This window comes from Gracilinanus agilis, chromosome 6 (assembly GCF_016433145.1).
Source record: "Gracilinanus agilis isolate LMUSP501 chromosome 6, AgileGrace, whole genome shotgun sequence".
In the NCBI taxonomy this organism is placed as follows: domain Eukaryota; kingdom Metazoa; phylum Chordata; class Mammalia; order Didelphimorphia; family Didelphidae; genus Gracilinanus; species Gracilinanus agilis.
In genome coordinates, this window is record NC_058135.1 from 216,171,652 (window position 1) to 216,199,585 (window position 27,934).

The window sequence follows — 27,934 nt, forward strand, 5'->3', positions numbered from 1 at the left end:
GTGAGAGCGAGAGCGAGAGCGAGAGCGAGAGCGAGAGCGAGAGAGAGAGAGAGAGAGAGAGAGAGAGAGAAGGATTACAATTTTGTTTTAAATTCTATAATGTCTGTGTAGAAGAACATTACTAAACTCAGATCAGTGAAAGATTCATCTCTGAGCTGGCATTTGAATTGAGTTTTAAAAGATGAGTAGGAGTTTTCTTCTCATATTATATTCTTCTAGGAAGAACTGTCATATTTTCCCCCTTAAAAATTTAAAATCTTGACCAGGATTTATTTTCTTTTAAAACCCATTTCTAATTCCATTTATTCTGAAATTAAGTACCTTGATAATTCCTTAAGGAAATAGATACTAGGCTATATAACAATGGAACACAACAGTACAATCATTTTTTGGCATGATCTATTATTCTTTCTCCATTTAAATGCTTCCTCCATCCAACAGCTTCAAGATTCAACATTCTTTTGTCATATTTCTTGCATATATGTATACATATGTATATTTGTATTTCAGAGATTAAATTTGGAGCAGAAAATATGACCAGTTTCTAGGCAAGACTGAATTAATGAATCAAATTCAAAATAAAGTCTATGGTTTATGTCTTTGTTGTGTGGGGGGGGGGGGCGGTGGAGAAGAATCTTGATCTACTGGTTCTGAAATGGTAATAAGAGGAAATTCAGGCAAACCACAGAGAAAGGTGGATACAGACATGGAGTGTGACTCCTGTTGATGATCTTCCAACTTTTAAAGATGTTTTTGTGCAGATCCACGTTCTTCACAAATAGGGAATCTACAACTATTGATCTCAGTTTCTTAGAGGTAAAATCTTCATTTCTAGGCCAAATTATAAGGTGTAAATGAGGAATTAATGTTTACTTCTGGAAGGTCTTTCTTCATTGTTTTAACCAGGATGCAGAGACAAAAAAGAATGAAAGACCCACTAGAGGCTTTCATCATGAGGAAACAATAACCTGCATTTCTATGTTGTTTCAGTCTCATCTGACTTTTAATGATCCCTTTTGAGGTTTTCTTGGCAAAGATGCTAGAATAGTTTGCCATATCCTTCTCCAGTTTTATTTGACAGATAAAGAAACCAAGGCAAACAGGGTTAAAAGATTTGGTCAGAGACACACAATTAGTGTCTGAGGTCAGATCTGAACTTAGTTCCTCCTGACTCTAGGAGCAACACTCTATCCACTGTGCCACATTTCTATACTGCTTCCCATAATGATTTCTTCCTCTTTAGGTTAAGCCTGGGAGGTAGGTAATAGTATTCCCATTTTAAGACTGGAAAAACTGAGGCATGAAGTATTAACAGATTTGCCCAAGGTCACACAAGTAGCAAGTTTAAACTCAGGCCTTGGATTTAAGATCTTTAACTCCAAGGACACTGTTCCTTCTTACAATAGACTGCCTCAAATGACTTAAAAAGATATTGAAAAGGGGGAGTTATGAAAAGCAATGTAGCAATCATGAATCATAAATTCCAAAGGTTTCTAGTAAAGTCAGATTATCATTGTGGAAATTGCATGCCCCTGGAATAAATGCCAAGTTTAAAGTGAGTCTGTCAGTTAAAAAAGAAGCATTTAGGTGTCTAACATGAGCCAGGCACTGTGCTAAGTGGTGGAGATACAAAGGCAGACAAACAGATCTTGCCCTCAGTTTGCTCACAATCACTCATACAAATGTACAAATGAGATAGATATGGGATAAACCAGAGATCATCTCAGAGGAAAGGAACTAAGATTAATGAGAAGGAGCAAGAAAGACTTTTTGCCAAAGATGGGACTTTTTGTTGTTCAGTTGTTTTTTGGTCACATCCAACTTTTTGGGATCCCATTTGGGGTTTTCTTAACAAACATTCTGAACTTTAGTTGAGACTTAAAGGAAGCCAGGAGGTGGAGAAGAGGGAGAGAGCTCCAGGCACTGGGACAACCAGGAAAAATGTTCAGTATCGTATGTGGGAAACATCAGGGAGTTTGCAACTATGCTTTTAATTTCCATATGAATTTTCCTATGAATAAAACTTTGTATGAACCTAAAGGATTATCCACATGACTGAGTCAAAAAAGATAAGTGCTTGAATGTGACCACAGTACTTATCAGTGTGGGGAGTGAGAGGGAGGAGAAATAGACCCAACTGGCAATGAACTGAGGATGGCAGGTTGAGTAAGATGCTCACTGATGTACTGCATACATTGCCTCTTTGTGTGTGTGTGTGTGGGGGGGGTGAGGTAAGGTGAGGGAAACATTATCTCTAGAGCTTGATCTTGTACTGACCTCCAGTTTATAATCTCTATTCCTTTAGCCAGCATCTCACTTCCACCTCAGTTCCTTGGAGTTTAGCACTTCAGAAAAATCCAGATTATAAGCTTAGACCAGTCTTTGGTTTATACTTCCTAGATCTGGGTTCAGAATCTACTCTTTCCCCAGAAGGGTACTGTCCCATCTCAACCTCCATCCCAACTTTGAGGATTGTCCTAGTTCTTGAACAGCCAATTCCCCAATGGAGATACACTGGCTTTGCTTTGTCAGCTCCTTGGGTCTAGAGACCTGGCAAGGAAACTGGTCCATAGATGTAAAGCAGTGGTTCCCAAACTTTTTTGGCCTACCGCCCCTTTTCCAGAAAAAAATATTACTTAGCTGCCCCCTGGAAATTAATTTTTTAAAAATTTTAATAGCAATTAATAGGAAAGATAAATGCACCTATGTCCATCACCACCCTCCCTGGATTGCTGGAGCACCCATCATGGGGCGGTGGCACCCACTTTGGGAATCACTGATGTAAAGAAATGTGCTTGGGAAAAGTACAGTAATACTTTCTTGACTGAAAAGGCTTAAAATTGGAATGGTAATACTCTATGACTGACTCAGAGGGTCATTGGAAGATAGTGGATAAGCAATCACTTTGGAGACTTTAAAATAGTCTATACATGTATAAAACTATACATGTATAGATATATTATAAATCAGTAATATGATTTATATTCGGTACAAATGAGCAATGAGTTGTGTGATAATTAGATTAAGTCTACACTGCCCATCTTTAGATTTAATCACCAAAGCTGAGAGCACCTTCCAATTCTGGGAGGCCCTAACCCACCGGTGTGCTAGAGTGAGTAACGAATCAGAATCAACCCACCACCCTCTACGCTTTCTATGAGAATCATCTATTGTGATTGGACATGCAGGCTAGGGGAAGGCACTGGAAGTGACATATACGCAACCCCTATAAAAGAGGGAGTTGAGTGAGTGAGGCTGCTTCTGGTTTGGTGAAGGGGACCTGAGGGAGCTTTGCTGGTTCGTGACCGAGACTGTTCCACGTGGTGAGTTTAAAGACTGAATCTTCCTGAACTTCTATTAAGAAACTTCCTTTTATAGACTCTGTGAATGAAGTTTGCTCCATTCACCTCCAGGCCTCAGGCCCTTTAACCCTCGGGTGAGGGTTAAGATCTACCTGGATTAATTTGTGAGATAGATTCTTATTTTCTTCCTTTCTCTCTTCTCTCATGTAAATAAACTTCCATAAAAGTCAATTTTGACTTGAGATTATTCTTAATTGAGGATTGATAATAGTTCAATCTTTTAATATATCGAACCCATAAAACCCCTTTTTCACCCTTACAGTTGTTTGGAAAGTAAATCGAATTTTCTAGATCACCCTTGCAAATATCTGTCATGATATAATTTATTGAGGAAAAATACCATCCCAACAGAGACAAGGGGATGCTTTTGATGTACAACTTCACAGAATTGTAGTGGGGATAAAATGAGATTACATCTCATTATCTCTCAACAACCTGGTAAGGTATCTCACCAGGTGACTATTTATTTGTTATCATTTATTTTCATTATATATCCTTATTTATTGCCATCTCCCATTCTACAGATGAAGAAACTGAAGTTCAGTGAGTTCAAGTGACTAGTCCAGAGTATACCACTACAAAATGTCTGTGACATGATTCAAGCCCAGATTTTTCTGACTTGGAACCTAGTTCTCTCTCAGAGCATTGTACCACCATACAACAATTAGCAAAGATCAGATGATTCACTCTGGATCTACTTTACCAAAGGTATCAACAAGGAATACTAGACATTGTCAAAGCCTAACACAAGATCCTGGCTTGTCCTTCAATCAGTTGCTTTAGTCAGAAAAGAGAAAAATGTGCCCAGATGAAACAATGAAACAATTAAAGACACACTGCATGATATTGTTTGTGCAATGTGGAGAAAGGAAAAATCAGTGTGGGATGAAGTAGTTGGAGGACTTGGGCTCTGAGCCAGACCTGCAAATATGGGGAGGATTTAAATAGGCAGAGGGGAGGAGGGAAGGCATCCAAGGCCTTGGAAACAACAGGAGCCAGGGTGTGGTGGAGGGAATTAACATTTGGGGAGGAAGGACAATGAACTCTTTGACAGGATGGCACAGATCCCTGCATCCATCCACCCACCACAGGAATAGCTGCCAAAACATTTGTGGACTTCCTTGGAGTGACCTAGAGACCAGGTGCTAGGAGGACCCTGTCAGTGGAGACCAATGGCTATTGCAGACAATGGGGTGGTTTGGGATAATAGTTGAGATTTAGTTTCAGATCCCTCTCCTGTCACTTAATAACTGTGACAAAGGAAATCACTTGGCCTTTCCCTCAATTTCCTGGTTTCAAGGTGTCTGTAAAATGGGATGATCTTACTTCACATGAGGGTAGCTAGGTGGTGTAGGGGATAGAGCAATGGACCTAGAGTGAAAAACACTCTACTTCTTGAGTTCAGATCCAGTCTCAGGCATGAGTGACTCTAGCCATGTCATAACCCTATTTGCTTCAGTTTACTCATTTGTAAAATGAGCTGGAGAAGGAAATGGCAAACCACTCAAGTGTCTTTTTTTAAAGCCTTACTTTCTGTCCTAATATAATTTCTAAGACAGAAAAGTGGCTAAGGCTACACTATTAGGGTTAAGTAACACACAGCTAGGAAGTTACTGAGGCCAAATTTGAATCCAGGTCCTCCTGATTCCAGGCCTGGCACTCTATCCATTGTGCTACCTAGCTGCCCCTTACTCCAGTATCTTTGCTGAGGAAACTTCAAATGGGGTCATGGGAGTTCAACCCAACTGAAAACAACTGAAAAACAACAACCTCACAAGATCGTAGTGAGGATGAAATGAGATAACGTATGTAAGATATTCTGCAAACCATATGGTACTAGATGAATGTAAGTTATTACTCTGAATGAAGAGGAAACACAATGTGGGGAAATAAACATTTTCTGGTAATCAAATTCTGATTTTTATATTAAATTTTCCTGACTTTTAGATCAGTTCTTTCAAAAATACCCCAGACTGCCTCACTGTCTTGAGACATCTATGACTGAGTTGTCTACAGGGGTTGTCCAAATCCCTCATTTTTCCAATGAAACCCAGAAGTGAGGTCCTCAATTTCAATCTAGGTCTCAGTTTCCTATTCTATAAAATGAAGAGATTGGACTAAGTGATCTCATAGGTCTCTTTCAGAATCTGAGAGAAAACTTTACAGAGGAGCCTTACTTTCACTTTATTAGAACCAGTGAATTATCATCATCATTTGGAATTAATAAACAAGGAATCATGCTATCATGTATCACTTACCTACAAACAGCACACACAAAACAGTCTGGGTGATAAGTCTTCCCCAGTGCTGAAACCACTTCACCCTCGATGAAATGATCACAGCTGAAGCACCGGGTCCCATATAGTCTTTGATAGTCCAAGGTACAAATGTATTCTCCTTGCCTCACAAAAAAACCACCTTCTGCCAAGTCACAGCCACAAGCTACAAAGAAGAGAATGAGATGATAATTACTGAGGCATCAGGGAAATATATGCAGACTCAGTCCAGAAATCCAATATTTCAGATGACTTTTTCTTTGGTTGAAGTTGTGAGGAAAGGCCTTCCTATTCTTAGGCTGGGTTAGAGGCCAGTTTTTCCCTGATGGGATAGGAGGGATTTTTTTATAGTGTAGTAGAAAGAATGTTAGACTTAAAGAGGGTTGGGTTTGAGTATCTTAACAGTCATGTTACACTAGACAAGTTATATGAGCTTCCTAAGCCTGTTTCCTTATTTGTGAATTCATGATAATAATATTTGCTCTGTTTAATTGCTGCCCAGGCACTATGAGGTTCAATGAAATAACATGTTAAACATTTTGATTTGTTGAGCAGGGGCAGCTGGGTGTATTACTGGATGGAATGCTGGGTCTGGAAGCAGGGAAACTCATCTTCCTGAATTCAAATCTGGCCTTAAGTACTTCCAATCTGTGTGGCCCTGGGCAAGTCATCTAAATTCTGTTTGTCTCAGTTTTTTTTTTTCCTCTGTACCATGAACTGCAGAAGGAAATGGCAAATTGCTCCCATATCTTTGCCAAGAAATCCCCAAATAATAACAGAGTTGTGCATGACCAAAACAACCAAACGACAATAAAGAAAACAACTTTGAAGAGAGGAAAGAATTACAAAAATGTCAGCAACTATTATTATCATTATATTTTAAATACCCCATCATATCCTACTCCATTCACAGTTAATCTTGAGCTCTCACATTTGGTGTGGCAAAAAGAACACTGGATACAAAATCTGGAAATGTGGTTTTTGAATCTTCACTATGCCTCTAAATGGCTATCAATCCTGGAGCCAGTTAAATTTCTCTAAGCCCAAGATTTTGTATCTGTGAAATGGGAATAATTCTACTCTTCGAGTATCTCCCTCACACTGTGAGGAAAGTACTTTGAAATCTTAATGTGCTAAAGAAATGTAAACTGTTGCGTACTATCTCATAAGACGATTGTAAGGTGAAATGAGATAAAGTAGGTAAAATATTTTGAAAATTATAAAGTGATTTTTGGACTATTTTTTTTAAAGGGAAATGGAATATCCATCAATTGGAGAATGGTGGAACAAACTGAGTTATATGAATATAAGGGAATATTATTGTGCCATAAGTCATGAAGAATGAACTGTAATCTAATTGCATTGCATGCAAAGGATTTTATGTCATGGACCTTGACTTCATGAAGCTTATAAGATGAGTGAGGTAGAAGAAACACAAAAGCCAAAAGATGATTCATAATAATTGAGTCTTTGCCACTTGAGTGGTGATGACAGTCAGTGCTATATGTATTCCCAGGAAGGAAAAACCAATCTGGGCTGTGTTGGTCAGGCAGAGCTTCCTGGAAATGGGGTTGGAACCTGACTTGGGTCATTCATAGGGAACTAGGAGGGGCCTTAAATGTCATGAAGTCCAACACTCTCATTTTACTGTTGAGGAATCTAAAATTCAGAGAGGTAAAATAACTTGTCAAGGTCAGTCAATCAATTAGTAAACATTTATTAAGCACCAACTATGTGCTAGGTCAGGGGTCGGTCGGCAATGTATGGCTCTTGAGCCATATCTGGCTCTTTTGAGGGCCAGATATGGCTCTTTTTGCAGGAGCCATAAAGTCAATTTTTTTTCAGGCACTGTTACAGGAATGCGCACTGTGAGCACTGTATGGCTCTCACGAAATTACATTTTAAAAAATGTGGAGTTTATGGCTCTCATGACCAAAAAGGTTGCCGACCCCTGCTAGGTACTTGCTAAATACTGGGGATATAAATAGAGGCAAAAGGAAATCCTTATACTTCAAGAGCTCATAAAAGGGCAGGAGACAATATCCAAGGAACTATGTCCCAACAGTCTCTATACTGGATAAACTGGATAAAATAGGTGGAGACAAGTTAGCAGAATTAAGAGAGTTGAGGAAAGGCTTCCTATATAAACTGAGGTTTTAGATGAGACTTGAAGGAAGCCAGGCAGCAGAAATGAATAGGGAGAAGATTCCAATCTGATACCAAATCCTCTGTGTCCAGACCTAACACTCATCCCATTGTGCCATGCTGCTTTCCTTGGTTCATTTATTCATCATTATCATAATCAGGGCAGCAAGAAAAGTGACCTGTAGAAGGAAAGAGCAGCCTCTACAGAGGGTACCATACTTTCTCACTCCAAAGAAAGCTAGCCACTGGTAGCAGAGTATGCCCTCTTTCGGTGTAGATAAAAGCATTGTACACATGATCTTTGGCATGGTGTTCCTAAATTGATTCCTGTATTACAGTGGCAAATGTGATTGTATCAGCAGGAAAGTTAGTATAGATCTAATTGTGATGGAACAGTATGGAATCAGAAGGTTATTGTTCCTAGGTTGGCTTTCCAAATCTGTCTACGTCTATATGGTAATATCTTTGCTGGTGTGCCCTTGGCAAACCACTTTGGCTGTATGGGCTTCAGTTTCCTCCTCTGTAAAATGACCTCTCAGGCTCATTCTAGCTAGTAAGCTATGATTCTCTATCCTTAGTTTCAAGGGAGAGGCATTCTAGGTAAAAAGGAATAGGGAAAATACATGAACAAAGGTAGGGAATTAGTATGTTAACTAGAAGATTTAAAAGGGGAGAAGGTAGGAATAGTTACAACAATAGAGAAAACTGAATTCTGAAATGATTTTCTCTGTCTATATGACTGAGAACAAACACACAAGGAATACTTGGAGCCTGGCTGTGAACAAACATTTTCTTAGACATTTTTCTGAAGGTTGATTGAGGAAACAAAATTGTGCCAATGTTAAGTAGGGATGAAACTTCACTTTCTCAGCAGAATTGCACACAGGGAGTGGTGGTTTAAAAAAAATATCTAGTCTAAAAGGAAAAAAAAGGCAAAAGCCAAGATGACAAGCAAATCAAGGAGCCTGAAGTGACCCCCTAGATCTAGCCTATTCATGTCAAAATGACTCTTCAGAAGCATCACACCTAGGAATATGGAGAGAACACCTTTAGGCTTTGGAGGAAAATAAAAATAAAAATTCTCAGGGTAAAAATGGACCTCAGAAGTCATTGAGTCTAAGCTTTTCCTTTCAAAGGTGAGGAAACAGGGCCAGAGAGGCAGTGTCTAGGCCAAGGTCACCCAGGAAGTTACTGGCTGGACCTTACAAGCCAATATGTATTTGTTATAAACCTAGTATATACAAGGCCATGTGCTAATGACATGAAGATAAAATTTAAATATTCCTGTTCTCAAAGAGCTCATATTCTATGGATAGTGGGAGCAGGGGATACAGAATGACAAGAAAGAATAAATATAAGACAGACAGGTAGACAGACAGATAGATAGATAATCTATTATTGTTTAAACATTTTCCAGGCATGTCTGGCTCTTCATGCCATTCACACAAGTATCTGAAGCCAAATTTGAACTTGGGGAAAATGAATCTTCCTGATTCCAGGCCCCATGCTTTATCCACTGTACCATCTAGCTGCAGATAGATATGTAGAGATAGAGATAGGTATATGGAAGAGAGAGAATGAGTGAGAGAAATAGATATCTAGATAAGTAGACAACTCTATTTGGATATCTTTATTATCTATCTAGATATCTACCTCCATCTAGATCTAGACATCTCTCTGGATATCTGTATCTATCTATCCAGATATCTGTCTCTAGATCTCTATATTTAAGTATCAATATACCTGTCTATAGATCTATATCTATGTACCTATGTCTATTTCTAGATATCTGCCTCTATTTAGATATAGATATCCTTCTCCAGATCTTTATATATCTATCTAGATATATATCCATAGGTCTCTATATCTGTGTAGATATGTATGAATGTGACTCTAGATCAGTGATTCCCAAAGTGGGCAATTCCCAAATGTTGGGCAATACAAACAACAACGAGGCCAGTCTGGCTTGAAGGAGGGTAATAAGCCTGGACAGGTAGACTGGAACCAGATTGTGAAGGGCTTTTAATATAATACAGAATCAATTGTATTTTGTCCTACAAGGGATAGAGTGCTAGTACTAATCCTAAAGCAGAAGACTCCTAATTCTCAGCACAGTGTTCTTTTCACTATACCACTTTCCCTCTGATAGGGAGATTTTTGTCATCACCAGATGAGAAAACAAGTACTGAGATAGTCATAGTCAGGACAAAATCCCAGGTCTCTTCCTTACTTCAAGACTGTAAAGTGCTCTTATATCATACACATCATAGTGTACTGAATTGCTGAGGACAGCACAAGTTGAAGAATGTTTGTAGATCACTAGAGTATCCCAATTTGTTATTTCCTCCTGAGAGAAAACATGGTATAGGGCTTCAGAAATTCAAAAACTGATTTTACAACCCAGTAATCAGACCAGTTAGCATGAGTCTTTGAATACTAATTCTTTGGTCAAGCATGTATAAATCCTTTGAATCTCCAAGATGTTAAATGCTAGACTTTGCCCAGATTATCTCCTAGTCATTCAATCACATCCTTGGGAGTCATCTTTAGCTCTTTCTTCTCCCTTACCACCCACTTTCCATCAGTTGTCAAGTCTTATCAACTTGCCATTTTTCTTATCTGTCCCTATTTATGTTCTAGCCCTCATTTTTCTTTCACCTTTTCTATTGTCATGGCCTCCTAATTGGGTCTCTCTGCTTCAAGTTTATGCCCTCCTCAATTCAATTTCGGAACGGTTTCCAAAATAACTTTCTTAAAGCACAAATTTGACAAGCTCACTTTCCCACTCAAAAACCTTCAGGAACTCCCTATTATCTCTGGGATAATGTATAAACTCCTCCAACCTGGCATTTAAAGCTCCGACCTACCTTTTGAGCCTCATTTCACATTTCTTCCTTCCATCTATTCTCCATTCCAGTCATACTAGATAACCAGATGTTTCCTGAATATAATATCCTATCACCTTTTCTATACTTTGGCCTAGGATGGGATCATACTCCTTATACTTGGAATATATCTCTTAAAATCATTCTCTTATTTCAAGTCCCAGCTCCTTCATGAGTTTTCCTCCAGTCCTTCTAGCTCAGTGGTTCTCAAACTTTTTTGGCCTACCACCCCTTTTCCAGAAAAAATATTACTTAGCCCCCTGGAAATTATTTTTTTTTAATTTTAATAGCAATTAATAGGAAAGATAAATGCACCTGTGGCCATCACCGCCTCCCTGGATTGCTGCAGCACCCACCAGGGGGCGGTAGTGCCCACTTTGGGAATCACTGTTCTAGTTATTTTTGAAAACCCTTAGCTTCTGTCTTAAAACTAATATTAATTATTGGTTCCAAATCAGAAGAACAGTAAGGGTTAGACAATTGAGTTTAAGTGATGCTTAAGCTAGGAAGTGTCTGTGATCACATTTGAACCCAGGACTTCCCATCTCCAGGCCCTGCTCTCTATCCACTAAGCTGCCTCTAATTATTAGGGCCTCCTCTCCCTTCTAATCAATCATCTTACACTTATTTATGTTTCTATGTTTCTATGTTGTATCTCCATTTCCCAGCATGCCATGCAACGTCAATGCTTTGCTTTTATGTTGGGAACTGTAATGCTTTAATATTCTGCCCTGCAAAGAAGGCCTTTTAATATTCATTTATTAAACTCTTAATGAATTGAATAATTTCAAGATTTCAAATATAGATGGCTGGAAATGAACAGAAATGAGATTATTTGAAGGAATAAGAGCAGGTTTGATGAAGAAGCTACTAAATTCCATTTGGGACATATTAATTGGGTTTGAAGCACATGCAGGACTTCTATATGGCAATGTATCAGTTGAATTTTGACTTGAATTCAGGAGAGAGATTAGGGTTGGATATGTTGATGTGGAACCATCTGCATAAATTGCTGAAATCATTGGAGCAGGTATGAATACTAGGCTCCTGAGAGAAGAGAAGTTGGCCCAGGATATAGCCTTTGAGGCCATCCATGCCTAAGAGGAAGGAGATGGATGATGAATTGGGAGTGGGAGGGAGGGGAGAAGAGCAGAGTCATAGATTAAAGGAAAACCATTAGGGAACAGTGCTATGGAAACTATGGAAAGGCAGAATGTATAAGAGGAGGTAATGGGAAAGAGGCAGAAAGCTTCAAAGGTACTAAATAATATTAAGATTGAGAAAAGCTTTAGAACTGGCAAATAAGTTATCATTGGTAACCTCTGAAAGAGCCATTTCAGTAGAGTGATGAGGTAGATATGTACAGGGCAAGGAATTAATGGGAAAAGAAGAAGTGAAAGTAGCAAGTGTAGGCAACACTTTCTTGGAGTCAGCCAATGATTGATGGAAAAGATAGGCAATAGCTTGAGGGCAGAGCAGCAAGGGTTTTTGTTTGTTTGTTTTAATGATAAATGGAACAAAAAGGCCATTGATCTGAAGAAAGTCTCCATATGCCTACCTATTTAGAGGAGCACTTTTTGTGACTGCAAAGAATGGAAACAAAGTGTATGTGGCCATCAACTGTGGAATGATTAAACAAGCTGTGACACATGTATGTAATGGAATATTATTGTGCTGCAAGATATAATGAACATGATGAATACAGAGAAGCAAGTAAAGGTTTATATGAATTATGAGTGGAGTAAGCAGTCAGGAAACTAATACACAATGTATTTTCTTTTTTTACATTTGATTAACTATGATTTTTGCTGTTTGGTAGCTTTCAGTTGTGTCCAATTCTTTGTGACCTCATTTGGGGTTTTCTTGACAAAACTACTAAAGTAGTTTGCCTTTTCCTTTTCCTGCTCATTTAATGGATGAGGAAACTGAGGCAAAAGAAGTTAAGGGACTTGCTCAATGTGAAAATAGTGAATATGAAAATGAATGGAAAGAACGCTACAAAATAATCAAAAGTAAATATTACAAAATTACAAAAAATAAGCAAAGCTCTAAAGAAGAGATATGAGAAGAAACCCTACCTCATACCTTTGTGGAAATGGGAAGTCCACAGGTATGACATAGCACTTAAAAAACAAAAACACACACACACACAAAAACCCTACTTCCCATCTTAAAATCAATGTTGTGTATTGGTTGCAGGGCAGAAGAGCAGTAAGGGGTAGGTAATGGGGGTTAAGTGACTTGTTCAGGGTCACACAGCTAGGAAGTATTTTCTTATAAATTACTTCTATGTATTTGATCTAGTGCTATTGACCTTGCTAATTCTTAAACATGGTACTTCATTGGTTGAATGGTTTCCTTTTTTTTTTTCTTAAACCCTTACCTTTTAGCTTAGAATCAGTACTGAGTATTGGTTCCAAGGCAGAAGAATGGTAAGGGCTAGGCAATGGGGGTTAAGTGACTTGTCCAGGGTCACACAGCTAGGAAGTGCCTGAGGCCAGACTTGAACCTATAACCTCTCCTGTCTCTAGGCCTGGCTCTCAAAGCACTGAGCTGTCCAGCTGCACCTTGATTGAGCATTTTCAGTAGCTGTCCCCTATGTCTGTAGCATTCTCTCCTTGTCTTGCCTCCTTTCTTCTTTGGCTTTCTTGATAAAAGTCTCTACTAAAATTCCACCTTCTGCAAGAAGTCTTTTCTAGTTCTCCATAATCTTTGTTCCTTCTCTCTGAGATTATTTCCAATTTATTTTGTATCTACTTTGTAAACAATCATTTTCAAGTTGTATTTCCCATTAGATTGAGTTCTTTGAGCGGAGGTTTTTTTGTTGTTGTTGTTTTCTCTTTCTTTGTATCCACAGAAAGTAACACAGTGTTTAGTATGATAAGCACCTGATAGTTTTGATCAATGATCCATATAAAACCCAGTGGAATTGTGCATCCGCTAAGGGGGTTAGGAGGGTTTGGGGGAGAGGGAAAGAACATGAAATATGTAACTATCGGAAAATATTCAAAATAAAAATAAAAAATAAAAAGAATTAGAAAGCATTAAGAAAAAAAATTTAAATAATAAAATAAAAAAAAATAAGCACCTAATAAATGGTTGTTGACTGATTCTACTGAAGCCAAGACCTCATCCAACTCTGATAGTCTATGACTCTTAAGTTGGAGAAGTGTCAAAGGAAATGACTGAAAAGTGACTAAAGTGGGGGGAAATAACTGCTCAAAAAAAAGTTACTGAAACTGAAATTGTTTAGTCCAGAGTAAAAGACTTCAAGGGTTGTTATAGGGAAGAAATGGGTCCATCTGTTCTCTCTTTCCAAAGGGTTCTCATATACACAAATGGATTTGTGATCACCTATGGATGTACTGGCCAAGAATTTAAGCCATCCAAGCCTGGCCATCCTGCACAACTCTTGTCCCTGGACTCCCATAATTTCAGGTAAAGGGTAAAAGAATGGAGTGGCTACATATGCATCTAGATTGGGGAGTTGGTAAGTACTTAATAGGCACTTGGAAAACTTGTCTCTTTACAACAACTCTCATATATGTCACCTTCTCTCAACTCACACAATCATCACCTGGTTCAGTTCCTCATTACCTCTCTTCTGGCCTATTTCAATAATTTTTTCAAGATTCAGATTAAATACCTCAGTCTGTAAGAAACATTTTTTAAACCCTTACCTTCCATCTTAGAATCAATATTTTGCATTGGTTTCAAAGCAGAAAAAATGGTAAGCACTAAGCAATGGGGGTTAAGTGACTTGCCTAGGGTCATACAGCTAGGAAACATGTGAGACCAGTTCTGAACCCAGGACATCTCATCTGTAGACCTGGCTCTCAAAGTACCAAACCACCTAGCTGTCTCCCCAAACATTTTCTAGTACTTTAGCTGGTAGTGTCTTCCCCTTTGAGATTACCTTCCAACAACTCTTTATATAGGTTGTATGAACTGTCTCCCCAAATATAAGCTTATTGAAAGAAATAATTGTTTTTACCTTTCTTTATATCCTCAACTCTTATCACAGGGCACAGCAAATAGAATCTGCTTTAAAATTTTTTATGGTTTGATTAATAGAATTGACAATCTGATTTTGAAAATTGTGACAATCTAAACTGTGCTGTTTCTTGAAAGGAATTTTGGGATGATAGATTGTTGAGTCTTAGGAAAGGTTGCAGTAGCCAAGAACTAATAAGACCAGTAAAGAGCTAGAAGCAAAGAACTCTACTACTCCAGGTAGAATCATTTACCTTTGATGCATCCAATCATGAAGTTTCTCAAAAGTTATAGGAAGGCAAGCCACAGGGAAGGAAATCAAAGCGTAAAAATGTATTAAATGAGAAAAACCTCCCCATAATGACCCCAGGAAGGAGGAAGGATAGGTAGGTATCCCTTTCCCTATTACCTCCCATTCTATAGGTGATGAGAATGAAGCTCATAAAGGTTGAGTAACTTGGCCATAGTTACACAGCTAGGAAATAGTGGGAATCAATCCTACATCTCCCGATTCCAAGGCCAATGCTCTTTCTTTGTATAATGATAATAATCATAATAGTCACAAGTAGTGTTTACATGCTGCTTTAACATTTGCAAAGTATTTTATCCTCATTTTACCCCACTTTGGATAATGTAGAAATAGGCAGAGTAGATGTAGGAGGATGCCTTCAGAATATTTTTAAGCCCCTCCTGCCTGCCCCTCCCATTCATTGCCTGTTACAATCCTTAAAATTCTATCATTTGAGATGCATTCTTTTGGATGTTAAAGAATTCTCAGGCTATCAGAATTAAAGAAGTGGGTAAAAGTCAAGCAAATGGGCTGAAGTCAAGGATTCCAGTGCAATAAAAAAGTAATTAAGCTTATGATCCTGGATTGTAATTGCCGGCCTGCTGACACTGAAGGCAACTTCTGAGCGATGTCAAATCATGATGAAAGAAAGTTTCTGGAGCAGTTTGGACCTCTCCTGGAGAGTGAAGGAGTATGGCTCTGATTCCTGGCAGAGAGAACCTGCAGCAATCTAATGGACAGGGGCCTGAAAGAGTCTTCAAAATAGCCCCAGTTCAGCTACCAGGTAATTTGGCAATCTAACCTTAGCTGGTAGCCATGGCCCCTTTAGGTATCTAAAAGAAGCTACATGCCACAGATCTGCATAATCAGGGGACTCTGGTGATAAATTTCTGGGATGCTTTGGACTCTGGACCTTTGATGAGTCAATGGCAGGAGACCTGAATACTTCAGGGTTAGGGAATGAAGGGGGAGGAAGGCAATGTGATGTGCTCTTTGCAAGCTGCTTTTATTGGCAAAAATAAACAACTAGTTGATCAGTGGGTAGAAAGCCGAGCCTGGAGATGCGAGATCCTGGGTTCAGAACTGGATTTAGACACTTCCTATCTATGTGACTTTGAGAAAGTTAATTAACTCCCATTGCCTAGCCCTTACCACTCTTCAGCTCTGGAACCAGTATAACAAATTGATTCTAAGACAGAAGGTAAAGTTTGAAAAAAAATTAAAAGAATAAGAAGAACTAGTTGATTATGTCTGTTAGAGTGATCAACAGGTTAAACTGCCTGGAAGTCTGATGTGAGGGAGTAACCAATTCAGATTCAAAGATAAAAGTCCTGATAAAACAACTGATAGTTTAAGGCAGGAGCTCATAACCTTTGTTGCACATCATGGACTGCTTCTTTGAATAATACTATTAAATACATAGAATAAAACACATAAGATTGATTACAAAGGAAATCAATTATATTGAAATAGTTAATAAAATAGTTTTAAGAAAGAGTTCAGAGACCACAGCTTTAACTTCTGCAGTAAGGGAATTTGTGGACAATATTGTACCAAAGTTTGCACACCTTGTTTATGGCAACACACTAGGACTGATTATTGGCCACCTAGAATTAGGGCAGATTGGGAGATTCGCAAACATCAGGAGAAAGGAGTTTTGGAAAATAATGATATAAAAGAAAAAGTATAATGACTGTTGAAAGAAAAAGGAAAGATGGACTCCCCAAAAAGAAGAACAACCAGTAACTAACCTATAAAGGTTGATTGGAGGTGAAATGATTTTAGAGCTAAAGAAGGGAATGCATAAATGAATTGTGGTATGGATGAAAGGGATTAATGCTACTAACTGGAAATTATTAGTATCATGAATTCAAAGAAAATTGGAAAGACTTGCATGAATTGATGCAGAATAAAAAGAGAAGAACCAGGAGATAAGTTTACATTATACTATAATAATATAAAGGCAAATCTCTTTGAATGGTTATAAAAGTTGGATTGATATGATGACCAAGTAACTCATGATTCAAGAAGACTGATGAAAAAAACATTCCAATTATACCTGTTGGCAAAAATGTGATGGTCCAAGGGTGTAGAAAGAGATATGTGATATCAGATATGACAGTGTGTTAAATTGCTTTGCTTCATCAACCTCAATTAGATGGGACAGTGATTAGAACCCCAAGCCTGGAGATCAGAAGAACTTAGATCAAATTCAGTCTCAGACACTTACTAGCTGTGTGACTCTAAACAAGACATTTGACATCTGTTTGTTTCATTTTCCTCATCTACAAAATGGGAGAAAGAATAGCATCTGCCTCTCAGGGTTGTTGTGAAAATTAAATAGGTAATTGTAAAGCGTTTAGTGAAACCATAAACAAATTGGGAAACATAAAAGTTTACATAGAGAACATTACAAAAAATGAAATGGATAATTTTTATTACATTTTTTAAAAAAGAAAATAATAGAGAGCTATTAGAGTTTGATTAATGGGGTGACATGGTCAAACTTGGGAAAATCACTTTGGTGCCCAGGGGGAGGGTGTATTACAGTAGGAAGAAATGAGATAAAGAGGCCGAAAAGGAGGCTATTAAAATATTCAGTCGACAAGCATTTATTAAGTGCCTGCTATGTAATAGAAAACATTTTAGGCACTGGAAATACAAATACAAAGAATGAGAAAATCCAAATTCTCAAGAAGCTTATGTTCCATAAGGGGAGACATGTACATATGTAAACATATGTGTTATTACATATATATAATTACATACAGAACAAATACAAAACAAATTGTAGGTCATTATAGAAGGAGGGCACTAGCATTTCATTGATCAAGATAGGCTTCATGTAGAAGATGATACAAAAAAAAAGAGAGAGAAAGCAACACTATGAGGCAGATTTGAGGAGGGAGTGCATTTCAGACATCCCAAGGGCAGGCCCAGTACAAAGTCATGGAGACAGGAAATTGAATATCATGTGTTAGGAACAGAAAACAGACTAGTTTAGCTTGACCATATAGTGTAGGAAGAGGAATAATGTGTAATAAGATGAGAATAAGTTGGCCCACATTGTAAATGACTTTTATTTTCCATTTATTTATTTATTTATTTATTTATTCATTCATTCATTCATTCATTCATTTATTTGTTTGTTTGTTTACTTACTTATTTATTTATTTGTTTATTCATTTATTCATTTGTTTATTTGTTTATTTATTTGTTTATTTATTTTTTAAAACCCTTACCTTCTGTCTTGGAGTCAATAGTATGTGTATTGACTCCAAGGCAGAAGAGTGGTAAGGGCTAGGCAATGCGGGTTAAGTGACTTGCTCAGGGTCACATAGCTGGGAAGTGTCTGAGATCAGATTTGAACCTAGGACCTCCCACCTCTAGGCCTGGCTCTCAATCCACTGAGCTACCCAGCTGCCCCTGTAAATGACTTTTAAAGAGACAGGGGAATTACTTTTTTCTCTGAAGGATAAGAGAAAGCCACTGGAGTTTGATTAGGTCCATGGCATATCAGGCTAGGTGATAAGGGCCTGAACTAGGCTGGAATCTGTATAAACGGAAAGAAAGGGACACACATTCAAAGAGATTTTTGAAGATTTAGAAATGGCAAGGCTTGGCAGTGGAGTAAAGGAATGAGATGAGTGGGAGTAAAGAATCAAGTATTACACTGAGGTTTCAAGTGAAGATGACTGAAGGGGTACCTTTGACCACAGTAATAGGAATGTCTGGAAGAGGGAAAGAGTTCAGGGGAAAGGTGAAGTTCATTTTGGACCTGTTGAGTTTGCTATGTTTAAAGGACACCAAGTTCAAAATTCCAAGAGGCTGCTGCAGATGTGGCACTGAGAACAGGAATTTCTAGGCTCGAATCTAAAGATCTGGGAGTCATTGACACAGAAATGTAGAGGCAACCCTTGGGAGCTAATGAAGTTACAAAATGAGAAGGCCTAGAAACAAAAGAGAGCCAGGAGAGAGACTTGGAATATCCCTATAGTTGGAATAAGCAATGTTATATACTCAGAACTCCCAACCTTGACAAAGAAGAGAGGGAGGCCAGGCATACATTTTGAAATAGGCTATTAGAACTGAATAATCATTGGACAGATTAGGTTGTGAGCTCCTTGAGATTAAGGACTATTTTTTTGCCTTTATATTTTTTTAAATATTTTTTATTTTTTAAAATTTTTAAATTATCTTTTGCCTTTCTTTATATTTTTATTTTTTAATATATTTTTATTTTTTTAATTTTAAATTTTTTAAATAAAAATATTTTTATATTTATATTTTTAGATATATATTTAGTACACTATTCGGCACATAGTGGGCACTTATAAATGTTTAATGACTGTCTGACTGAGAGAATGAGCTACAAGAAACAGAGCTAGTTCTTATTTTGCCTTTTAATGAATTTAGCACAGAATGAATAAGCCTGAGCTTGAGTTTTGTCTACTGCCACAATGTTTAATGATAACAAATTGCCTTCTAATACAGGATACATTCATTCTATTAGGGAAATTTAGAGCAACTCTGGACTTCATTATGAACTCAGAGCTATGGTTTCCGTTACCAAGCCATTGACTTGGTAATTGAAATAAGATACAGCCATATAATTTCAATAAGCAAAAGCTAGAAGGGGATTGTTGAGTTCAAGGTCAGCAAAGTACAATGGGAAAAGGGGGGAGAGGAAATGGAGCAAGTGTTTACTATGTGTCCTGTCACTGAACTAAATGGTTCACAAACATTTCATTTGATTTTCACAACTCTTAGAGGTGTTATCATTATCTCTATTTTACCATTGAAGAAACTGAGGTAGAGATTACAGGACTTGCCCAGCTAGTAAGACATAGCTAGTAGGTGTATGAGAACATAAGTGAACTCAGGTCTTCCTCTCTCCAGGTCCAGCAGCTCTATCCACTCGGTAGGATGTGCCATCTCGCTGCTTCTAAAAACAGGCTCAATTTTTCTATCTATCTACCTATGTATGTATTTCAAAATCAGTTATATAAAGACCGAATGAAAGAAATATAGCTGGACAAAAATATTCCTGTGAAAAAAGACTATATATAAAAGGGTTTCAGTGCCTTCGATCTCAGTGAGAAGCAATGACTCTTACAGTCTTAGGCAGCTCTAAGAGGTAATACATGATTAGACTCCATTAATGTTCAGAGGGAGACAGTCCCAGTCAGACCTTTTTCAAGTATTTTGGCTAGTTCTGGGGTTCAATTTTAAAGGGTGTTAATGAGTTTAGGATTATCAGAAAAGGAGCAATGAGAATAGCAAGGGGGACTTTGAAACCCTGTCACACAAGGAGTATTTGAAGGAATTTTGGAATGTTTTGCTGGAAGAAAAGAAAAACGAGGGTCAAAGAAACATGATAGTTCTTTAAATATCTGAAGGGATTCATTCTGTGTAGCAGAATGAAGATCAACCAGTGAAAGTTAGAAGGGATTAGATTTTGGCTCAAGAAAGAGAAAAATCTCCTAATGATCAGAGATGATTTGGGTAGTGAAGAACCCCCCCCCCCCATCACTGTACTAAGAATCCATGATACACATATAGTCCTTGATCTTAGTCATTTCCAAAGCTATATTTCTTCTTGGATCTCCTCTGATACTCAGTTCTTCCATGCAGAGACCACAGGAAGCTCAGATTTGCCACTGAGACACAGAATTTCACAGCTTTCCTATTCTCAGCACCCCACCTCCCAACACCATACTAATTCTGGTGATACTAGTTAGGTGGTCACTAAGACCCAGAATACAGCCTAATCCTCTTCAATATACTCTCACTTCTAATCAAGATGCCAAACACTGATGAGGCTACAGATGCCAACTTTCCTTAACTCATTCTGAATCATTAAAATTTTGTCCAGAATTCTGCTTTTCCCTCTAATACATCCCAAACTGCCTCTTACTTAATCTTCTGTCCTCGACTTCCATCTCATTTATACTACTGTTCCTTGCACTGATCCATCCATTCTGACCCCATGGCTAGCTCTCAGTTTATATTCCTTATTCTACCATCTCTAATGGCTGGTTTCCATCACCAAATTTCTCACTAACCAACAAAGAGAGTATATCACCATGCCTCTTAAATACACCTGGGCCAGGGGCATAATGAGAAGCTACAGACTCAAGATCATGGCTCTTTGCCAGTAAGTCCCAGGCTTCAGTGCGGTAAACTCAACTTAAGTGCAATTCAGATGACCATATGTCCAAGATATTCTAGGCAAGGCTTCATGCAGTGAACAATGGCTGGGATAAATGATATCTGAATATCTATGAATCTATTCTGAAGAAAGTTTCTATTCATGCTGACTTGGTATTAGAATAATTTATGTAATAAAAGTACTGTAAAGACTTTGATATGACTTAAGAACTCTGATCAATGCAATGACAACATGGATTCCAGAGAATTGATGATAATCTATACTACCCACCTTCAGGGAGAGAAAGGTGATGAATTCAAGATGCAAAATGAGACATACATTTTTGTATACACTTCCTGGTCAATGCAGGAATTTGTTTTGCTTGTCTCTGCCTACTTGTTTGTTTTTTTACACACTTATCTTCTGTCTTAGAATCAACACTAAGCATCATTCCATTGCAGAGGAGCAGCAAGGGCTAGCCAACTGGGATTAAGTGACTTGCTCAGGGTCACAGAGGTAGGAAAAGCTTCCTACCTCTTGGCCTGGCTCTCTATCCACTGAGTCACTGAGCTGCCCCAATTCTACAAATTTGTTACAAGGGTAAATGAATTCGTGGCAAGAGAGAATTTGCCTGATCCCTAGCATGCCTAGCCCTGCCCATCTCTGGGCTGAGTGTGTAGAACCAAGATCAGATGAATTTAGCCTCTAGAGACCAAAACAGGGTGTGTAGGAGCATGTGTGACCATGGAGCTGGGAGGGACACTTGTTTGCTCAAGGTCATCTGCCTAAAGCCTGCCCCACCCTGGGAGGGCATACAAGCCTCAGCTGGGGCAACAGAAAGGAAGCTTTATAAGGAGACCTCACACTGGGATGGAAAGAGTTGTGATGATCTGCCATCAACAGGACATTCCTTTTAAGTTGTTTTTCCCTGGGGCTTGTCCTGAGCCTTTGCTTAATTCCCCTTTGTGACTAAGGGTAGGTGAGGGTCAAGAGTATATTCTGACAAAGAACAAAGCTGGGGGCAGGACTGAACCAATGGTTTTGTCCTCATTAGCACTGGGCAGGGAACTACAGAGCTACACATGACTGTGTGCTGGGACAATGGTCAATATATCAATACAGTGAATGCACAGAAGCAGATGCTATGTGTCTTATTATGGGACCTGCATGCCTTAGAAAATGGTGAAAATCATGGCATTCATAGGATATGCGTATGTCGTATGACTATGTGTATACACACATTCTACTTATACACACACAATCCTAATATTTTGGCTTTTATAAATCATATAGAAATTCGACTCCCTTTTCCATATAGTCATAGATTCCTCTCACTTTCCAATGTTTTAGAAGCAGTTTACTTTCGGGGAGTCTTTGTGGTGTGAAGGAAACTGCCCCAGTGAGTCCTCAGAGCTGGGTTTGAATTCTACAACCACCACTTACTAGCCAATCATAAATAACAAATGGTGAGGGGTTAGCCATAGTTCCTGTTGGAGGGATGGGGTATGGATCTGTAATTTCATCAGAATTTGAACTCCTGGTGAAGAAACTCCCTCTATCAATATGGATCAGTTGGAGTCTACAGTTTCCAGTTTCAGAGAAAGTCCTGGGCCACTGAGATACTAATTGCCTCCCCCATCCATTGTCATCCGGTCCATGTATATCTGATGAAAAAGTTACCATAGAATCATGAAAAAGTATGTGAAAGAACATTTAGTCCAATCTCTCATTTTACAAATGAGGAAATCGAGGCTTATAAAAGTTAAGTGGCTTGCCCAGAGTCATACACAGTGAAACAGGCTGATGTAAAATGGTGACCTCTAGACTTCAAGATTGGGTCACCATCTACTATACCACACTTCAAGAACAATTAGTTGAATCTCAGGAAACTACTAGCTACCCCCATTGCTGTGAGGAGTATTCTTAGAAAAACAGCGTGGAAGATCACCTAGGAAAAGAAGTAGGGAGGTGTGATGATCTGCCTTAGAAGAGAGAGCATCAGTTTCAATAAGACATGAATTCACTGTCATACCAAATTTTGTGAAGAATGTGTCTGCACTTCTGGGCAGCAATCCCATAATGGGAACTAAATGCATAAAAGGGGACAGTTACACAATTTTTGCCTATCTCTCCCTCCAGGACAGGGTGAATCATAACAAGCTGGCCCTTTTCTTTTGCTCTGCTTCTCAGGGGTTTTTATTATTTATAGCTTAGGGTGATTCCAATTCTTCCATCTAGACATCAGGGGAATTGGATCTGCAGTGCTCTGTTGTTGAAGGGCCCACTACAGTATTTCCTTGTGATCATCAATCAAGGCAGATGATCTAATACCTGCCAACACAAGAGTAATAAAGAAGGGCTGGAGACAAATGGAAATCTCCTTAACATCTAGCAAATGATTTCCATAGATTTTTGTTGTTGTTGTTGTTTAACCCATATCTTCTGTCTTAGAATCAATACTAAGTTTCAAGGCAGAAAAGCAGTAAGGGCTAGGCATTGGAGATTAAGTATCTTGCCCAGGATCATACAGCTAGAAAGTATCTGAGGTCAGATTTGAATCCAGAATCTCCAATCCTTAGGCCTGGCTCTCAATCCACTGAGCTACCTAACTGCCCCCATCCCACAGATTTCTACTCTGAACTCCCCAGTGTTTTTTGTCTCTACCTTGTCCATCTATGCTTTCTTAAATTGTTTGAACAATCTGTCACCCTCCAACTTAATAAAATCCTTAAAACATTTAGGGATCTGCTCTTCCTCAGGCCTTATATACCACTTAGGACAAGACATTTGCTTCTAATAGATTAGCCTCTTGGGGTTAGGGCCCGTCCCATTTCTTTGCATATTTGTTTTCCCAGAGCCTAGCATGGTGCCTGGTACATAGTAGGCACTTAGTCATTCATTCAGTAAACATTTATTGAGACATAGTTTTGTTCTTTCCACTAGTTATTTCCCATCAAAAGCTAGAAGGTCCTTGAGGGCAGGGGCTCTGCTTTATTTTTCTTATCTGCCCCAGGCATGGTATAATATAAAGAATCCTGGCTGGGCATGCCGGAAGTCTGGTCCAAATCTAAGCTCTGCTACTTAGTCAAATCACTCTGGGTAATAAGATAGAACACATTAAACTATGCAAAATGCTTTACGTTTCATTTGCTCTTCACAATAATTCTATGGAGCAGGAGTGTAATTATTCTTCTTATTTTACATATCAAGCAAGGAGCATTTACGCTATCCATCTAGGTTGTCTTAAATTGTTGCACTATTTACCATCCACCAAAGTGCCAGTAAACATGGCCCTAGGCGCATTCTTGAAGTCCCACAGTCAATTGCCAGTTAATGGCAAAGCTGAGATTCAAATGTGGGTTTTCTAACCCCAAACACAGCACTCTTTATACTATGCCATGGCTGTTATGCCACTTCTCTATACCTCAGTTTCCTCATCTGTAAGATGAAGTAGAATTAGAATTAGCAAGGTAGCCAATACAGCATTTTCATGATGGCAAAGAGCTGGAAAGATGATGAACTCCCTATAATTGAGCAACGGTAACCTCTGAAAGAGCTGTTTCAATAGAACTATGAGCTTCAGCAGGCCACTGATGTCCTCACAGTCATTTCCTTTTCACCATTAAGTGATATTTAATCTTTATTAACTACTTAGAATATGCCAAGGTAAGGCCAGATGTTTCTCAACCAGAGATATTTCACTCTGTCATTAAGAGAACATTGAGGGGCAGCTGGGTAGCTCAGTGGATCGAGAGTCAGGCCTAGAGACGGGAGGTCCTAGGTTCAAATCCAGCCTCAGACACTTCCCAGCTGTGTGACCCTGGGCAAGTCACTTGACCCCAATTACCCACCCTTACCACTCTTCCACCTAAGAGCCAATACACAGAAGTTAAGGGTTTAAAAAAATAAATTAAAACAAAAAGAGAGAAAGAACATTGAAAGCCAAGCAGAGCCACAAATAACCTGTGGGCCAGTCACTTACCCACCTTCAAATGAGATATTTGAAAAAAGCACTTGGCACAGGGCCTAGATAGAGTAGGCATGATATAAATACTTATTCCCTTCCACTTCTTCTACATGCCTCAGTTTCTACATCAATAAAAAGAGAGTCAGACTAAATAGTTTCTAAGGCCCTTTCCAGCTCTAACATTCAATTTTCCAAAGCCCCTTCCATTTCTAATATGCTATGATCCAAAACTACTTCTCGCCTTCCCCTCACCCAAATAAATTTGAAAGGCAATTCATCTGAACTGTCTGACTGGCTGGCATGAAAGAAAAATGGAATGAAGAACATTAGTCTTGAGCTAAGTTAGAGAAAGGTCACACCCCAGGAAATATTTTTTTAATGGGACAAGAGGAGCAAATTAGGCCTGGATTTCGGGAAGAAGGAAGGAAGTAGGAATGTGGTGTGGGTGTGAAATCTGATCCCAAATTTAAAAAGTGGCAGACATTCAGGTGGTCCAAAAATAATCGTCGTAGTAAAGCAGACCTATGTGCATTAAGTGTGTATGGCAGGTTAGTGTACTTAAGTAAAGTTAATCTAATGATTAATTTATCTGTTCTGAAAGAGGAAAATCCATTAAATTTAAGTTTTTAAAAGATATATTATGTGGTCAGTTTTATTTTGTATTCCTCCTACTTTACCTTTATGCTCCAACAGGCTCCAAGCAATTCCTTCTTTAACTTGTTCATATGAAAGAAGTAGCTAATATTTCCCCAATATTTTTTAAAATATGACTACTTTATTACCATAGAATCCTCTGCATAGTGAGTTTAGAGTTCTCTGTGATACAGGAATATATCTCTGTTTCCTCCTTTTCTGAAAAGTGATATCAATTAACTTGTCATTTTTTAAAACCCTTATCTTGTCTTAATATCAATTCAAAGAGGGGATTGCGGTAAAGGCAGGGCAATCTGGGTTAAGTGACTTGCCCATGGTCATACAACTAGGAAGTGTCTGAGGTCACATTTGAACCCAAGACCTCCTGTTTTTCTATCCACTGAGCCACCTAGATGCTTCTTGAAATTTATTTTTAAAAGATAATTATGAGGGGGCAGCTGGGTAGCTCAGTGGATTGAGAGCCAGGCCTAGAGACAGGAGGTCCTAGGTTCAAATCCGGCCTCAGACACTTCCCAGCTGTGTGACCCTGGGCAAGTCACTTGACCCCCATTGCCTACCCTTACCACTCTTCCACCTAGGAGCCAATACACAGAAGTTAAGGGTTTAAAATAAAAAAAAAAGATAATTACGATGTCAAAAAACTCCCATTTTATTAAAGAGTTTCCTATAATTCAGAACTGTTAGAATATCAATATTTAAAACGATAGTATTGAAATAAATTTTTTCTCAGATTTGTCAGCATGGAATTATGAGAAGATGAATGCTGTAGTGGAAAAAGCCACCATTGACTCATAGTTAGAGCATGTGCCCAAGTCCTATCTCTGATAACTACTAGTTGTGCGGCCAACTAGTCCAACCTCCTCATTTTATAGATGAGGAAACTAAAGCCCAAGGAAATGAAGTTGAATTGAAACCAGAAAATGGTTTATCTGTCACACAGGTCAACAGCATGAGATCAGGGATTTGAACCCAGATCCTAAAGGTTCATGATAAGCTGGAGAACTTTCAAAGGAGGGCAACCAGGATAAAGGACCTCAAGATGAAGAATGATAAAGATCCTTAGAAGATTCTAGGAATGTTTAGCTTGTAGCAGAATGATCTCAAAGTGGCTGAGGGGCTATCACATAAAAGGGGGATAACCCTTATTCTGCTCGGCTCCCAAAAGGAAGAACTAGGAAATACACGGAAAATGTGAAGACATAAATTTAGGCACAGTATGAGCAGCTAGGTGGCATAGTGGACAGAGCATGGGATAAGGCCTAAAGTTGGGGAAAACTGAATTCAAATCCAGATTCAGACACTAGTTGTGATTAAGTAAGTCATTTAATCCTGTATGCCTCAGTTTCCTCATCTATAAAGTGAGCTGGAGAAGGAAAGGCAAACCACTCCAGTATCTTTGCCAAGAAAACCCCAAATAGGGTCGCAGAAAGTTAGACATGACTGAAATGACTAAACAACAAACAAGAAAGGAAAAACTTCCCAACAAGCAGAGCTGCCCTTAAAGGTTGATGTGCCAATTTTACAGGTAGGATCTTCAAGCAAAGACAAAGGAACACTCTTTTTTTTTTTTTTTTTTTTTTTTTTTTTTTTTTTTTTTGCTATAAAGGGAATGAATTCTCAGCAGCAGAGAGCTAGAACTAGAAACAACTCAGAGGTTATCTGGTCCAACTCCTTCATTTTATAGTTGAGGAAACTGAAGCTCATGGAGGTTAAAGGACTTGCTTAAAGTCACACTGACCATAAAAAGCAGAAGCAGAACTGATGCTCTGACAACAGAGCCTATTCCTCCCACTGTACTGCACCATGCCCATTTGGCCAAGTGCAGATTGGACCAGATGTTCTGAAATGAAAGAAGGAAAGAAATATTGATTAGACACTAACTATGTGCAAAATCATAGGAGATTCAAATGGGAAAAGGAGGCATCCCTGGCTCTCCAGGAGTTCATGTGTAAAAAAGGGAAGACAATAAATAGAGGAGGTTTGGGCAGCAAATAAGCCAGATAGAAAGGCCTCATAGTCCTCAGGGTTCAGTGGCAAAATAGATAGCAATGCTTCTTTTTTAATGTCATATCCATTGATAAGAAAACTATCTATTTCTGACTTGGACCATTTGACAGTTCCAAGGATGTCCTTTTTCAAATCTTTAGTAACTATGGCTGAGGATGTAGAGACCCCAATACCCACAGAGGCACACAGCAGGACATATCTCCAC

General features: G+C 38.6%; 1 protein-coding gene across 1 annotated transcript in view; it reads right to left on the reverse strand.

Moving 5' to 3' along the window:
• ABLIM2 (actin binding LIM protein family member 2) overlaps positions 1-27,934 on the reverse strand; it is a 242,968-nt gene that overhangs the window by 174,890 nt on the left and 40,144 nt on the right. The window contains exon 3 of the mRNA XM_044681548.1: positions 5,621-5,804. Within this exon, the coding sequence (XP_044537483.1) occupies positions 5,621-5,804 (184 nt within the window). The remainder of the gene's footprint in view (positions 1-5,620; positions 5,805-27,934) is intronic.